At 38.0% G+C, this 17,329-nt stretch overlaps 2 protein-coding genes and 1 long non-coding RNA gene across 6 annotated transcripts in view; 2 read left to right on the top strand and 1 right to left on the bottom strand.

The window, feature by feature from the left end:
• Positions 1-3,274, top strand: part of tex2 (testis expressed 2) — a 76,075-nt gene extending 72,801 nt beyond the window's left edge. For both annotated transcript variants that reach the window (XM_079815764.1, XM_079815765.1), the window contains exons 11-12: positions 272-392; positions 1,070-3,274. In XM_079815764.1, the coding sequence (XP_079671890.1) occupies positions 272-392; positions 1,070-1,204 (256 nt within the window). In that variant the 3' untranslated portion in view covers positions 1,205-3,274. The remainder of the gene's footprint in view (positions 1-271; positions 393-1,069) is intronic.
• Positions 3,275-4,977: 1,703 nt separating this feature from the next.
• On the bottom strand, positions 4,978-6,035 carry LOC307125736. Its single transcript, XR_013816416.1, has 3 exons — positions 5,901-6,035; positions 5,288-5,321; positions 4,978-5,109 (listed from the first exon to the last, which is right to left on the bottom strand). It is a non-coding gene; the product is annotated as an uncharacterized lncRNA (long non-coding RNA).
• Positions 6,036-9,251: 3,216 nt separating this feature from the next.
• ern1 (endoplasmic reticulum to nucleus signaling 1) overlaps positions 9,252-17,329 on the top strand; it is a 52,720-nt gene continuing 44,642 nt past the window's right edge. Inside the window, exon 1 of one of the 3 annotated variants that reach the window (XM_079815784.1) lies at positions 9,252-9,478. In XM_079815784.1, coding sequence (XP_079671910.1) covers positions 9,413-9,478 — 66 coding nt within the window. In that variant the 5' untranslated portion in view covers positions 9,252-9,412. The remainder of the gene's footprint in view (positions 9,479-17,329) is intronic. The other 2 variants (XR_013816411.1, XR_013816412.1) reach the window with 2 other exon arrangements.

Here is a 17,329-nt window from a genome sequence, read left to right as displayed (position 1 = left end):
ATTAACTATTTGAAGCGTCAGTTGCGTGGACTGTCAATGGTGGGACCGAAATCTCTCAGATTTCATTAAAAGCATCTTAATTTGTGTTGCGAAGGAAGTCTTACGGGTTTAAGGGTAATTTGTGACAGTTTGTGTCATGTTTGGATGAACTGACCCTTAAACCACCCTACAGTGCAGTAAAAAAAAAATGCAGGTAATGGTGAAATGATGTTTTCAGACTGAAAGCATGTATGTGGGCATGTGCTTATGTGGATGTTTCTGTTTATTTCAGGTATGGCTTCAGAAAGCCTCCTCGTCTGGAACTGAAAGCTCGGCCTAAACTGGGCGAGAGAGAGGTTACTTTTGCTCACGTGACAGACTGGATAGAAAAAAAACTAAATCAGGAGTTTCAGGTAAATCGATTGGTCTTCTCAAAGGTGTTATAGGTTAAGGATTGCCATTGGTTAGTGCAGGGGTTCTCAGTTCTGGCCCTCGAGGTCCACTGCAGATCAAGGTTGAAGCTAAACTCTGAAGGGCAGTGGACCTCGAGAGCTAGTGTTAGAAACAGTTGCATTAGTGGTTTTTAGGATTAGTTCACTTCAAAATGAAAATTTCCTGATTTACTCACCCCATCTCATCCAAGAGGTTCATGTCTTTCTTTCTTCAGTGGAAAAGAAATTACATTTTTTGAGGAAGACATTCCAGGATTTTTCTCCACATAATGGACTTCAATGGCAATTAACGTCCATTATGTGGAGAAAAGTCCTGGAATGTTTTTCTCAAAAAAACGTATTTTCTACGGAAGAAAGAAAGAAATTAACATCTTGGATGAGATGGGGTGAGTAAATTATCAGGAAACTTTCATTTTGAAGTGAACTAATCCTTAAAAACCTCTAATCCTTTAACTGCAATAACCCATAATTGCCAGTTTGGAGCCACATACATGAACACACCTTCAAATACACTAGTGTTGTATAAACACCAAACTTTACTTACCCATATTTGTTTGCTCATAATAGACAAGGCTTTTATTTTGTGTTGTCTTTACTTCTTTTCCATGCCCCTCTGACGCTTCCATTACCTTGCGCAGAAAATATTTGTAATGCCAAACATGGATGATGTCTGGTTGCCTATCATGCACTCTGCCATGGACACACGTTCCAATGCCAATGCCTTGAAGGACGAAGAAACCTTGGACCCTGAGGAATCCCTTGATGACATGTGAAGATGCGTTGCTGTACAAAGCAGATAAAGTCCCATGAGGGCAAGACTATACCTGACTTGAAAATTACAGGTGCCATATTGCCCATTGAACAGAGAGCTAAACACATCCATAACTTAAAGAAAGGACAATATTGCTTGCTTGCTTGCTTTTGATTTGATTGGGACAGTCCAAATGCACAGGCCCTCAAACAGGATAAAGAAGTTTTGGTGATGGATGTTGAACTAGTGAAGAGGCAGTCTATGTGACTAGGCAATGTGTACACTACCTCCGTTTGATGCACGCTGACTTGCCAAAAGTCCTGGGGTCGCATGGCACAACCTAAACTCTTTCCTGCAATAGCCTAAGGGCCTGGTCGGCAGATATGATTTACAACATGAGGACTTTTAGTATGACAGGGTGCCTGCAAACCACCTTGGAGGGTTTGATATTGGAGGACGTGCATCCTCGAGACATGTTACAAACACCAGTAAAGGATACATTTGGTCATTTAAACAAAACTATAAGCCATTTATGATTTTCTCATGGTTGTCATATCCTTCTAAGCAGCAAATCATTTCTTAGGCACAACATACCTACTAGTACACCATTATCCTCTTCCATTCACCGCTGCCTGAGCCCTCTGTGTGGCGTCCGATTATGCAATTAGATCAATTTCACTGTGCTCAAGAGGGACACCAGCCAGTAACCCCTCATTCCTAAGTGATCCCTACTCAAAACAGCCTAGGGTTCCAGAGCTTTCTGTGCGAAACATCTCCAGTCAACCATTGTCCCTCGTTGGTTCTCAAATGGTCTGTTCTAAGGAGAAAAAAACCCCGTTAACAATGCTAATGTGCATAGTTAAGACAGCTACATAAACAAGCTAACCAACTTCATAAAAGCTATCCATATCCTTTACATAGTTTTAGTTTATCATCTACTCAATCCTAATGTATTTTGGTGCAAATTCACATCGCAGAACCCAAAAACATCTGTCAATTTTGTAGGTCAACCTGGAAGACTAATTCGCCATGGCTTCCCTAGGGAATTTCCTACTTGCTTTCAGAATAGTGGTTTATTTTTTATGTGTTGATCTGTGGTAAACATTACCTAAAGAGGCTCTCACATTTTTACATAAATTACACATCAAATGTGAATTTGAAGCTGCTGTTTAGTTGCTAGATAAAGGGTACAACCCATAAACGAACATCCTTGTGGTATCTGTATTCCTAAACCCCACTGGAAAGTCCCATGGCTTGGAAAAACAAATTCTCGTGTGGGTTTTTGAGGACTGAATGGCTCTATTTGGTGGATGGTAATTGGACTGGTTGCGTGACACGCCCTCACCGTCAAAAGCCATTAACATAAAGAGTAGAAAAGTGGACATTGTTCACTTGAAATGAAGATAATTCTGCATTGACCACAGTGTTTTATGTGGTGGGTTATTGGATTCTTGGGCTAAAAAAATAAGTGCTATTCTATTTCCAACACCGATGAACTCGTATGTTGTGTACATGTGGAGAAGATTGTTGAATGTACAAAGCATTTTTGTCCACTTTGTTTGGCATACTTTGTCAAGTGTTGATATCTGTGTTGTTCATTGTCAGGTATAGACTTTTTCTTTTTACTGCGCTTGCAGGTCATATGGTGTATTAAATCAGGTAGGTAGTTTCTGTTGGATTAACAGTGGCAAAGTGAACTTTGCCATCTAAAATATCATGAATGAATTTTGACATTCATCCATTATCAGATACTTTACATGTATTGAGAGGTCTGAGAAAAAGTGTTTTATATCCAGCAAACATGACAAGGTGTGTATCTTAGCTGGTGCTAAGGTGTCAATGAACGTAAATTGTGGCTATTTCCACATCCATTTTGGACTCGAGTCCAAACAATCAATACTACGTGTACTTTGATTTCAATGTGTTTACTTTGAATGACAGTTTGTGCTACAATTTTGCCATTCACAATTGATCTTTTGTGCGCTCTCTGCCAATCGCTTATTATTTGCACAATATTTATGTTAATATTGTGTTCGGCCATATTGACAACATGATTGTGTGGAAATTGATAAAAAGGCTTTTGCAAAAATAATTCCAGTTTCAAGTATCTTTTTTTAATGTAGAGTGAATTATGGGTGACTGGGACATTAGGTCAGCGGGTCAAATGGGACAATGTTACTTGTTTATTTTCTCGTCTAATGAGTGTAAATAAAAACTTTGCCGAGCCCTAGCTATGAGACTGCATAATCAAAAATGGATGCCCTCATTGGTGTGACATCATGTAGGTGGGCGTGACAGGCAGCAAACCCTGAAATGCATGAAGTGAGGGAAAATGACAAGCTTTTACTAGTTTTCATAAGGTCATAAAATCATCTATTATATGATGCACTACTGCAACAAAATTAGTATAAATGAGTACATTTTATGCTTCTATATTAAGAATTATGTTGTTTTTAAACAGTTTGGGCGGATGGGACGGCATGATTTTGTGTGCTGAAAGGCTTAGCTCATTAAAACAAAATAATGAACCTTGCAACGGCGAGCCATTATGTGGCTCTGTATTCTCCAAATGGGTGTTTCCCAAACTTTTCATTTGTGCAACCCCTAATCAATCCCAAAAATGTTCATGAACTAGCTTTATGCTCAAAGGCCAAATTCTTATATAACTGATTTTATTGTAGTAATACACAATATTCATGTTTCCATCAAAGGTTTGTGCAGGTTAAAAGTTTATTGGAGATGGGACAAACCTTCTATCCAAATCTTACCAAATTTGACCAGTGTATAGTTTTTTTAAGTTATCAACGACTTCTGGCCTTTTACCTCAATTACATGTTATACTGGATGAAGTAATAAACATTAAGTTTATTGAAGTTGAAAAGAAGTGAACATGGACTCATAACAAACACACAAAAAAACTGCATAGGAAATTATACCAAAGTTTGAACTAGCTTGTGTAATAAACGCACTTACTAAATCAGTAAGATGTGCCGTCAAACACGTTACCAAAAAAAAGAGGGTCTTGGTTCAGTTTACAAAAAGTGAATTTCATTGTGTGCCTTGACCACAAAACCAGTCATGAGGGTCAATCTTTTTGAAATTGAATAAATAATACTTCCATTGATGTATGGTTTATTAGGATAGGAGCCGAGATGCAACTAATTGAAAATCTGGAATCTGAGGGTGCAAAACATCTAAATATTGAGAAAATAGCATTTAAAGTTGTACAAATGAAGTCATTGGCAATGCATGTTACTACTAATAAAATATTTTATATATTTACAGTAGGAAATTTATTAAATTTCTTCATGGAACATGAGCTTTACTTAATATCCTAATGCTTTTTGGGATAAAAGAAAAATGTATAACTATGACCCATACAATGTTCTAGTTGGCTATTGCCACAAATTTATGCGTGAGGCTTGTGACTGGTTTTGTGCTCCAAGGTCACAAACTTGTTTTCTGTTCAAATGGATTGGGAAAATCTTCAGAATTACATGTGTTTGGCTTAAGTTACTTATTTATTGCGAGAACTTGCATATACTTCCATAACAAACTCAGAATTTTGTGGATTGCTTTTAAAAGAGCAACTTGGAGAAAAAGCCAAGAAACTCCAGTTATAACAAGCCTTTACTGTAGCACTGCTGCTTGACCCAATGAGCCACAAAGAGGCGTCACGGGTTCAGATTCAGTGCTCTATATTAACAAAACAAAAAAAACAATAAAAATAAAAACAGCAGACACAGGGCTAGATGTCCATTTCGTTTTATTGTGCACAGAAACTCAAACACACATGCCAACAACCACAAAAGTTACTTACACAACGTAAAATACATAAATAAAAGTTCTCCCAAAAACAGTTATTCAATTCAGATTTATCTAGAATGGAGCACATACAAACCTCAGCTTCTTCCAACTCACCTCGCCCTGTTTCAAGAGTAAAAGCCACCATTAACATTAAGATCAAGATAATCTCAATGATTAAAGATCTTTAGTCTGGTCAGTGATTGGAGTTAACATCAATGCTGATCAGCAGTCTAACGCATTAAATTCATCATACCAGGACATACAAACTTTCATCCAGTAAGTTCAGGCCCAGCCTCACCTAAAAATCACCAGCTCCACTGCAGATAGGCATCCTAAATGAGAACAAAAACAAGTAATGATTAATATGTACCAGTATAAGTCTTATAGACAATAAAGCTTGGTTAATCAAATGCTCCATCACAAGGCGAGTACACTTCCCTTGCAGATAAACCACAAGAACTTCACATGGGAAATGTACATGGTTATTTTTGCATGTGATTCACACGAAAATGTACCAAAAGTACATATTTCCCAAGTCAAAAACACCCTTTAACATGTGCTTTTAAAATGTTTGTGTACACATGTGAAATTCCTGCGTTCCTATAAGTGGTCGGCCATGCTGCAAGCACGTGCTCAGGGGCCAGCTTCATACACACCGCCATTGTGCATCTCAAACTAGTCCGACCAACTAACAGTTAGTTACGGGTCATCAGTCTTACTTTTCTATATCAAATTAGACAAATAGAAAAACATGTGAAGACTAATGTTAGCTTGTAAGTTTATAGTTAGTTGTTTATAAAACCAGTCCCAGATCTTCTATAAATAGTTGTTCCTATTATTTTTAAAGAATGCAAACTGAAATGTAATGTTAATATATCTAGCTAGCTTATATAACTAGCAGACACACTCACCTGAATTTGTCGACACAAGAGATCAAGTGTTCATCGGAATAAACGAGTTGTCACGGTTGAGGTAACTTAATAATTATCTCGAGTTCTATAACTACGGAAGGACAATAAAACAAAAAACGAAAATCTACATATTAGCTGGCTCTTCGGCCTACATAACAGACTGAAACGAGTCTTCTTCTTCTCGTCTCGTCTCTTCCCTTGCTCTTCGTATAATGGCGGGTCGCAGTGGACGTGTTCTGATAACGTTGGAGAGATGTTCCTAATATAGGGAGATACCAACCTCTGCGGCTCACACATTGGCCAGAGCGTAATCACGTGTTCCGTGATAACCAATCACATAAGCACTTATCTGGATACCCTTGTTTTTCAACGGCTCTGCTTGCACCCATAAAGCATTAAGATCCATCACACTGTGTAGTATGTTTAATATTTTGCATCCGTATAATAAATTATGAATAATACGAATCTTTTGTTTCATACCAAAATGTATAAGATCAAACTGCCAAAGTCACGTGATTTCAGTAAACGAGGAGAACTGTTTCGAAATGACAATGGTTCATCGCCCCCCAGCGGCCCAATATTATCTGCCTGCCCGGAGCCTGCACACTTTAGGACCGCCGCAGTCTCAGGGCTGCATTTCTAGGACCCTATTTTTTGTGTGACCGCGCCATCTAGCCAACTGTACTCCAACAGAGGAGACCTGATTCAAACTTTTTCCACGTTATTTTTAACAAAACAGTAGGCACGGCCATTTTAAACTTAATTACTTAAATTAGTTTAAATATTTCAACAGGGTTACCAATAGGTAGGTTTAGGGCTAGGGGCTGGTTAGGATAATATATAAATTATCCATCCAATGCGGTCCTGAAAATGCAGCCATGCAGCGAACCATTGAACAAGGTTTTTATCTGACTTCTGATCAGTTTTATAAATTTGTAGACGTTTCAAAGAGACATTTATATAATAAAAATGAATAATCGTAATAGTCTCTTTATTGGACTGTTTAGCTGAGCCATCCCTATAACAAACAAAACAAGCCCTGGAAACATATTAACAAGACATTTAATAGGCTATTTAATGGGATTAGGTAATTGCATTTGATAGATTATACATTCAATACACAATTTGCACTTTGTTTGTAAGGTATTTTTTTGCATGTTTGTTTTTGAGTTTTCGTTGTATTTCCACTGTTCTGACCAGCAGAGGTCGCCAGTGTGTGGAGTTTCGAAACAGTGAGCCTGAAGACCTTCGTTTCTCCCATCACTAATGGTAAGATCAAGATGTTTCACCACACAAAAGTAGTTTATTCAGCCTATTGAAGCCTCTCTTCCATCGACATCCATTAAAACAAAAAACCCTATTGCACCGCAGGGTTACGGTTGTTGTTGTTGTTTTTTGGCTAATCTTGGAGACTCGCCTTAAAGGTGCAGTGTGTATGAGGATCTATTGACAAAAATGCAATATAATATACATAACTATGTTTTCAGTGGTGTATAAAGAGTCAATGGGATGCTAACAGCAGGTGATGGCTTGGTTAGCAATGGCTGCCCCTATGGAAGGTACGCTTTCCGGGTGCTGGATTACCCCCTTGCATGTGCTTCGAAAGGGAGCTGTGAGCGGTGGTGTTTGCAATTCCCAACCTCACCGCTAGATGCCGCTTAAATCTACATACTGCACCTTTAAAGGGTTAGTTCACCCAAAAATGAAAATTCTGTCATTAATTACTTACCCTCATGTCGTCCGACACCCGTCAGACCTCCGTTCATCTTCGGAACACAAATTAAGATATTTTAGTTGAAATCCGATGGCTCTGAAAGGCCTCCATTGGCACAATGCACGGTTCACTCTCAAGACCCATAAAAGATACTAAAGACGTCGTTACAAAGTCCATCTCAGTAGTTCTACAATTACTTTATGTAGCGACGAGAATAGTTTTTGTAAATAACGACTTATATAGTGATGACCGATTTCAAAACAAGGCATCATGAAGCTTCAAAGCGTTATGAATCAGCGAGTCGATTCAGAGGTTTGGATCACCAAAGTCACGTATTTCAGCAGTTTGGCGGTTTGACACACGATCCGAATCATGATTCGACTCGCTGATTCATAACGCTTCGAAGATGCCTTGTTTTGAAATAGTTTTTTTTTGCTCACAAAAACTATTATCGTCGCTTTATAAAGTTATTGTAGAACCACTGTAGTGAGATGGACTTTGTAATGACGTCTTTAGTACCTTTTATGGGTCTTGAGAGGGTCTTGTACAGTGCATTGTGCCAATGGAGGCCTTTCTGAGCCATTAGATTTCAACTAAAATATCTTCATTTGTGTTCCGAAGATCAACGGAGGTCTTACGGGTGTCGGACGACATGAGAGTAAGTAATATTAATGACCGAATTTTCATTTTTGGGGGAACTAACTCTTTAAGTCAGCTCTGCCTTCACTTCTTCAGCGCTTCACTGCAGACGAGATACCACCTACTGTTCAGAGGTGTTCAAATCACCCACTTACCCATTGAGGTGGGCCTAACTGACCCATTGATATCAGTATCAGTAACTTTCTTTAGTGTGGATAGCACATGTATGTCTGCAAGATATCTGTTAAAGATCACTTCATCTGGAAAGCATCTGCTGTGTACAAACATCTATTAGACATCTTTAAGATGTCAGTTTTACATACATTCTAAATCATAAACATCTTAAAGACACTTTCTAAACATCTATTTGACATATGAGAGAAAACAGATGAATTGCAGATGAGCAAACACTCTAAAAAATACATCTTCCAGATGTAAACACGCACATCAAATAGACGTTTCCAAGATGTACGTGTGCTATCAGAAGTCTCACAAATTCACAAGAAATAGCTTTTGCCTGTGAATTTGTGAGACTACTGATTAATTAGCGTACGTAAATAACTAGAAAAACAACAACGTGCAGTAAAAGGTAAAACTAGGTATGCAATATTAAATTAAAACAATATGATAACAAATACCAGTTTTCAACATCAATGAGCTTAACAGTTTTTGTACAGCCAAAATAACTGGAAGCGGAATATGACGCATTCAAGCTAAAATGGCTGCCCACCCACGACCCAAACAATTATATTATTTAAAACCTTTTAAAGTATTTATTATTTATTTATCTTGAAAAAATGACAAAAAGACCAGTCGAGAACAAAGAGATAATACATAATAAAAAAAGATTCATACCATGTTTATTATTAGAACTTGTTTAATTTACTCTTATGTAATTTGTACTGAATACGTTGACGGCAACAACAACAGAATAAAAATAAATACAAATATGAATACTCGTTTCCGGTCCAAGGTGAAGTGACGTCTTTCAGAGCCCCGCCTCCAGGGTGATGTGCGCATGCGCAGGAGCAATACGAGGAAGCGACCAGATAAACGCATTGAACCCGTCTGTTCAGTAGTAGCCAGTACAATGACACAGTAAACTATCGTAAAACAAGTATATATCTGCCGTGTAGTCCGCGTGTTTGTATATGTGTGTATGATGGCGTGGGGAGTGTGTAGCAGGGCTCTTGTGTGGATTATAACTGCGCTCATATGCCTGATGGTGAGTGTAAACATTACTTTCATCGATTACCTGATCTCTGATCAGTCTTTAATAGTGTACCGCGTTCATTAGAGTCACAGCAGCCTGAAGATGAGTATGGTCGACTACAGTCCTCCTGCTTTGACCTGTGGCCTTGGCTCATCTTTTTGTTCTTAGACTAATTTGGGTGTCATTTAATATTTTTCTATGAATTCTTGTTTGCCTGCTAATTGATCTGATTGTATGGATGGACAATTCATGTATTTCAGTTATGCCCATGCAAAAGTATATGCATGCTCTGATCTGAGCAGAAACAGCAGTACAATAGCTTTATATGATAGAGTAGATATGTTATGTCTACTAGTGTCAGAGAGAGTAATCTTCAGTTTTGTCTTTATTGCCCTGTAGGACATGAGTTTGTCCTGACCTGGATGTCTGTGCAGTAACAGTTCCTTCCTATCTTTTGCAGTACTTTTCAGGACTACACTATAGGATATTTATTAATCAATTTATAAGAGTGCCTTTGTCTGACAGGATTAGATCTGAGCCAGTATAAGCTGGCTAAACTTACTAAATATTAGAGATAATCGGTTATCCCGATAATTAGAGGTATAGATCGCCCAAAAATGATAATTCTGTCATTAATTCCTCACCCATGTGTCGTTCCAAACCCATAAGACCTTCGTTCATCTTCAGAACATAAATTAAGATATTTTAAAGAAATCTGAGAGCTCTCTGACCCCTCCATAGACAGCAATTTAATTAACACACACACAGGCAGATTTCAAGGCCCGTAAAGGTAGTAAAGACATCGTTAAAGGGTTAGTTCACCCAAAAATGAAACTTCTGTCATTAATTACTTACCCTCATGTCGTTTGACACCCGTAAGACCTCCGTTCATCTTCAGAACACAAATGAAGATATTTTAGAAATATTTTTTAAATCTGATGGCTCTGAAAGGCCTCCATTGGCACAATGCACTTTACACTCTCAAGACTCATAAAAGGTACTTAAGATGTCGTTACAAAGTCCATCTCAGTAGTTCTACAATTACTTTATGGAGCGACGAGAATAGTTTTTGTGCGCAAAAAACCCCTAAATAATGACTTCTATATTGATGACCGATTTCAAAACAAGGCATCATGAAGCTTCAAAGCGTTATGAATCAGTGAGTCGAATCAGAGGTTTGGATCACCAAAGTCACGTATTTCTGCAGTTTGGCGGTTTGACACACGATCCGAATCATGATTCGACTCGCTGATTCATAACGCTTCGAAGCTTCATGATGCCTTGTTTTGAAATCGGTCATCACTATATAAGTCGTTATTTAGGGTTTTTTTGCGCACAAAAACTATTATCGTTGCTCCATAAAGTTATTGTAGAACCACTGTAGTGAGATGGACTTTGTAACGACGTCTTTAGTACCTTTTAAGGGTCTTGAGAGTGAACCGTGCATTGTGCCAATGGAGGCCTTTCTGAGCCATCAGATTTCAACTAAAATATCTTCATTTGTGTTCCGAAGATGAACGGAGGTCTTACGGGTGTCGAACGACATGAGGGTAAGTAAATAATGACAGAATTTTCATTTTTGGGTGAACTAACCCTTTAAAATAGTCCATGTGACTCTAGTGGTTCAACCTTAATGTTATGAAGCGACGAGAATACATTTTGTGTGTAAAAAACAAACAAAAATAACGACTTTATTCAACAATTTCTTCACTTCAGTGTCCTACGCTGTTGACGTAGTAAATACAGTGCAGCGCTCTGAGTTCTACACCAGAACGGCTTACCATCAGTGGTGTAAAGTATTTGAGTAAATGTAATTAGTTACTGTACTTAATAGGGGTGGCACGGTACATGGAAAAAAAACGGACCGTTCGGTTTGCTTATCTCAGTTCGGAGTGTCGCCGTTGCACGGTTCAACGCATGCGCAATGTATCCTCGTGCCCGTATGTTACCTGTGTGTGTTACCTGTATGTTACCTGAAGACAGTGGGTGTCCTTTTCGCGCGAAATAAGAGGTGTGTGTGTGTGTGTGTGTGTGTGTGTGTGTGTGTGTGTGTGTGTGTGTGTGTGTGTGTGTGTGTGTGTGTGTGTGTGTGTGTGTGTGTGTGTGTGTGTGTGTGTGTGTGTGTGTGTGTGTGTGTGTGTGTGTGGACGTACAGTAAAGTAAAAGTGGAGTGCTGCAGGTCACGTCACGTGTAGAAATGTAAGTGGGAGAGATAATGAAGGCTGCCCGGATATGGAGGATGCGCCAGCGTCGTATAGCAGGCAGGGCAGATGCAGTGCGTATGGAGAGTGGGAGCCGCGCGCGCCCCTGTTGCACATACACACACTGGCAGCGTTTGTCTCGCACAGCTGAACCGCGGCTCGTGTATTGCAAATACAGACAAATATTGTCCATCCTGTCACATTTTCCGGTGTTCTCCTCCGACCCCTGTCTGTCTCATGCTTTGATTTATGATGGGCAGCATATATCTGCTGCAAATGCGACCGTGTTCCCCTCTGTCTCATACACACATGCATATATAACATGTTGTATATAAGTAGTTCACATGATAAATGTAACATTTAAAAGTTAAGATATGCTTCTAGTTTTAATAATTTAAACATGCCTTTGAAGTTTGGGCAAAAACTTATGGCAGTGTTGTGTTTTCGTGTATTTTTTTATATTTTTTTCACAGCGCTGGATGTCATGGTGATTGTGAAACACACGGAACACTTCATGGTGAAATGTGTTTATCAGGTCAGCTGAATTAAAGCCACAGTGCATTGTTCTGATCAAAATTGATATGGTTAACATGAAAAATGTTACGCCAATGTGTGTCGGACTCGGTAGACAGCCAGTTAGGAAACAACTCGATATAACAATTTTTTAATACTGTATCCTAAATTGTGGATGATAACGCTATATATATCATATGCTGAAGTAAATTTCTGGAGTGTTAATGATTAAAAAAAAAAAACAACAAGAACCGTACAGAACCGAAAACCGTGACCCTAAAACCGTGATACGAACCGAACCATGGGTTTTGTGAACCGTGCCACCCCTAGTACTTAAGTATCTTTTTAGCTACTTTGTAGTTCTTACTGAGTATCACATATATTAGCAACTTTTACTCTCTACTTGACTACATTTATGAATAAGTAATTGTACTTTTTACTCCAATTAATTTCTGATGAGTAATGCAGTTAGACATTATGTTTTGCATGGCACCTAACGTTTTCTGCAGCAGTTTGTTTCTGCTATAAAGAAGCATAATCGCATTCGCCAGGTACAATATCTGTGTGTATATGTGTGTTTTGCCTTTGCTCACCCAAACTTGTCAATGAGGCTACTTTTCGTGAATGCGAGTGCATTAGCAGTTAGTTTATGAATCACAGGTGTTTGATTTATGAGATGAGTTCATGACTGCAGCCGCTGATGAGGCTGAAACCAACACATCCAGTGCAAGTAGACTTTGACTATTTAATTTGACTTAACATTATTTTATTTATCCTCTATATTGATGAGACCTTTTTGAAGGATATTGGTTTACTTATGGCCTTTTTGTGCCCTTGAGCTTAACTGAGACTTGTGAGTTTGTAGATGTTTAAGAGGCTGTTGTGTCAACCTTGATTTATTGCACTGGCATGTCTTTCAGGTGTTAAGCACTAGTGCATCTTTGAGCCTATATTCAGTAAAAGTAAAATACTTAAGTACTGGTTAAAATCAGATACTCTAAGACTTTTACTCAAATCATATTGGAATTGGTGACTTGTAATGGAGTCATTTTCTCTGTAAGGAATCTATACTTTTACTCAAGTGTGGTTTTCAGGTACTTTTTACACCTCTGCTTACCATTGGCCGACGCTGTTCATGTAATCGCCACAATGCATGTGTGTGCAGCTGACGCAGGAGCTGGCCAACGTAAACTGCGTTGGACACTGACACAGATGTGAAGAAATTGACAGTGAAAATGAAATGACTTGTGGTTTTTGGACCTTAATACAGTTTATGCCAGTGTAAAGAAGACTGTAAGTCTATCTCTTACAGCCTTGATTTCATCCATGTTAAATTCAACAACCCTGATTAATGCTCCTCATGTTACTCCGGTCATATGTGCGTGGACTTGTAGCACACAGGAAGTGTGACTCATGATGGCCGCTGGCAGAGACAGGTCTGTGTTCATCTCTTATCATCACAGTCGTATGAGATCTCTGACAGGCCATAGCGGAGCACCAGCTCTGTGTTTCTGACATTTGGCACAAACACATTATTAGTTATCACTCTTTTGTTGATCTGTTTTGCTGTCTAGAATGAAAGGCAGTCTATTAGAACTGCAACTATCAGCTATCAAATAATCTGTTGATAATCTCAGAAAAAAACCTTTCATTTTTAGCATTTAACATCTTTCACAAATATCATCTTAAAATGTGCCGGTTGAAAGCTAAACAAATGTACATAAATTTATATTTACTAATTGTGTAGACACTTTTATCTAATTGACTTTCAAATGAGAATAATTCATATATAGAAGAGAACAAAACAAATAGTGCTAACATCCTAAATCACCAGAGTAATACTACAATAGAGCAGTTGTGCAGATTAAATAACATGTTTTGCGTTTTATATTCCAGCAATCATTTGATCAAAAATATAGGAAAACATATTATTACAATTTTAAATAGTGGTTTTCTATTTTAATAGACTTTAAGACTTTTAAGTCCCTGTAAAGTCAAAACTAAACATGTGTTCTGAGTTTCTCACACCACAGATAAATTTGTTATTAACCACCCAGCCAAATTTGAATTATTAAAAAATCCGCCAAGTACATAAAATAGCTTATCAAAAACTTGAAAAAATGAGCAGCATTCTCTGCTCTCAAACGCTGGGGGTGTGTCCGCTGGCGGCGCCGAAACCACGCCCACTCGAGGGAAAGCTGGCGTAGCAAAACAAGACAACACTCACTGATCACGAGCGTCTATAATCACGACGCACCAGATGTCGGCGGGACGGGAGGACTAAGGCCGGGAGGGGGGATAGTCGGTTCTGCAGCGGATTATCAGTGAATCCCAGTTGTCTCCGGTGAAAGTTTGTAAAACGATCCGGTGTATTCAGAGGCAGGCGTCGGTGGTGATCCTCAGCTCTCCATCAAGATGGCTGTTCACAAAATTAATCCACCTCTTCTTGATCATCGTGTTTGTTTTGTAAGCTGTTTTGTAAGTTGTAGACTATAGTAACTAACAGTACTGACAGTAACTCGCAATCGAGCGGGCAAACTAATGCGAATGTGCTCTAGTTATGATCGTGTTAGGGGAGGAGCCAGACTCAGTGGCTCCAGTGCGTCATCAAGCCACCGTTTTAGCCCCGCCCAGAAAATCCTGAACACAGCAACGGTGAAAAACTGTTTAACGGTCTAACTTCTGAATTCAGTACTACATAGTTCACAGTCTTTTTAATTTGTTTCAGCAATACATTTCTAACATTTATAATGTGTTTAGAAAAAAATCTCAGAATTGCCTTTACAGGGACTTTAAGCATAATTTATTCCTGTGATCAAAGCTGAATTTTCATCCGCCATTACTCCAGTCTTCAGGGTTACATGATCCTTCAGAAATCATTCTCATATGCTGATTTTTTCAGGATTATTTGATGAATAAAAAGTTTTAAAAAAAGAACAGCATTTGTTTAAAATGTCTTCTGTAACAATATAGGTCTACACTACCGTTCAAACGTTTGGGTCAGTATTTATACTAAGAAATTAATACTTTTATTCAGCAAGAATGTGTTAAATAGATTTTTTTTTTAAAGTGATAGTAAAAACTTATTTTGTTAGAAAATATTTATTCATCAATGAATCCGGAAAAAAGTATCACAGGTTCCAAAAAAATATTAAGCAGCACAACTGTTTCCAACATTGATAATTGAGCATCAAATCAGCAGGATCACGTGACTGAAATAACACATGCATAACAATTGCTACAATAGAAATATATTTATTTTAAGTATTTACTATATTAGAAGTAAATAATTGGAAAATATATCAATATGCAAAATATGAATGAATAAATAACATGTCCGCTTATGACCAAACAAAATGTTTATATTTATGTTTGTATATGATACAGTATAAATTTCCTGTAGATTCCCATAAATTCCTGTTAAGTTTCTAAATTGGAATATTTCCAAAATTTCCCAAATTAAATTTGGGAAAGTTTCCAAAAATGTTCCGACCCTTTGCAACTCTAGTGTCTATGAATACCAAAAGCATTTCTATTATAGAGATTTGTTTTCCTTTTTTCACATGACTTTAGCTTGAGATTCTTAGCTTCTCGGAACAGAAAGTCTTGAAATGGACTTCACTACTGGCACTTTGGGTTTGTAATTTGGGTTAATTGGATTTTTATGGATCTGGATTTTACAGTTTCATTTTTATCCCTCCGAAACTGTTCCCTGTTGAAGCGTGGTTGGGTTTTGGACCGTAATGAGAGCGGTTTCCATCCCATTTCCTATCTATGGCTCGGTAAATAAACATCTGCCCTCATGTCTAATGGCATCCTGATACTTTGCTGGAAGTTTAAACATTTTGGAGATGAGTTCATTAAGTTGGATAAAGTGTATAATGGATAACTTTCTTTAGTACTGAAATATACGAATGTGCTATGTTGTCACATAATGTGTTATAGTCACAGCTAAATGGTGTGAAATCAGCCTAAACTGGTTTTTAAAAAAATAGTTACTGCTTATTACACAAATTAAAGTTTATGCAGCATACCACACTGTAAACCTGAATCAGTTGCCTCGATCTTTAAGGTAAGAAATTTAAAGTTTAAGCAGAACTTACAGATTATTATTTTGTACTTATACATTTAAAAGGTGCAGTGTGTGAATTTTAGCGGGATCTAGTGGTGAGCTTTTGAATTCCGCTCACCCCTCCCTTTTGAAGCTCATAGAGAAGCTACGGTGGCCGACACGGGACAAAAATGTTGTCATCGGAGATGGCAGAGTAATTAGTGCTCTGTAGAGAAGTTTGTCCCTTTAGGGCTACTGTAGAAACATGGCAGCGAAAAATGGTGGCTTCACCCGCGGTGTATGTAGATAGAAATGGCTCATTCTAAGGTAATAAAAACATAACGGTACATTATGTAAGGTCTTTATACACCACTGAAAATTAGAGCTGCTCCGATCAGCATTTTTGGGGCCGATCACCGATTACCGATCACCAAGATCATGATCTGCCGATTGCCGATCACAGAATGGCAGGGTAATGGCAATCTTTTATCTATAATCTCGCAGAGTTTGCATCATTTGTAGAAATGAAACTAACTCTAAATTAACTGAGTCAAGATCTTGAAGAACCAACAAGTGTTTATTTTAGAAAATTAGATAACTTAAGGCTACTTAGGCCATCTTTCCCAAATAAATGTATATAATTATCTCACCTAAATATTTGATCATGCAGTGCATTTTTGTTTTAAAAAAACAATTTTTCAGGTAGGTCTAACATTAGTATTGAGGTAAGAAATACTAAAGACATTTAATAAGAAATCAAATGTAAATTAATTTTGGTCTTCCCTGAATAAATTAAATTAGATTAATCCTTACACTTAAGGTTGCAAAAGTTAGTCATTCAAGAGCAGTGAGTGTCATAAAGGTTCATCAAACAACACAAGACAAAGAGAAACTCAGAGACAGCAGCAGTTTATTCGACAGCTGTCACTTTAAGAGTGAACACTGTTACAGTTACATGCAGTTGCACAAACGTTAACGTTCACTCGCGAGTCATGACTGGGTTTACGTGCATACTCGTCAAGACGGTCATTTAGTACAAACATTTGGGTTGGCAATTTGTACTTGCAAGCTTTTTGTGAGATGGCGTGTGTGTGATGT

Source organism: Gobio gobio (genome assembly GCF_949357685.1).
Source record: "Gobio gobio genome assembly, chromosome: 1".
Taxonomy (NCBI): Eukaryota; Metazoa; Chordata; class Actinopteri; order Cypriniformes; family Gobionidae; genus Gobio; species Gobio gobio.
This window is presented reverse-complemented; position numbering and strand designations above follow the sequence as displayed.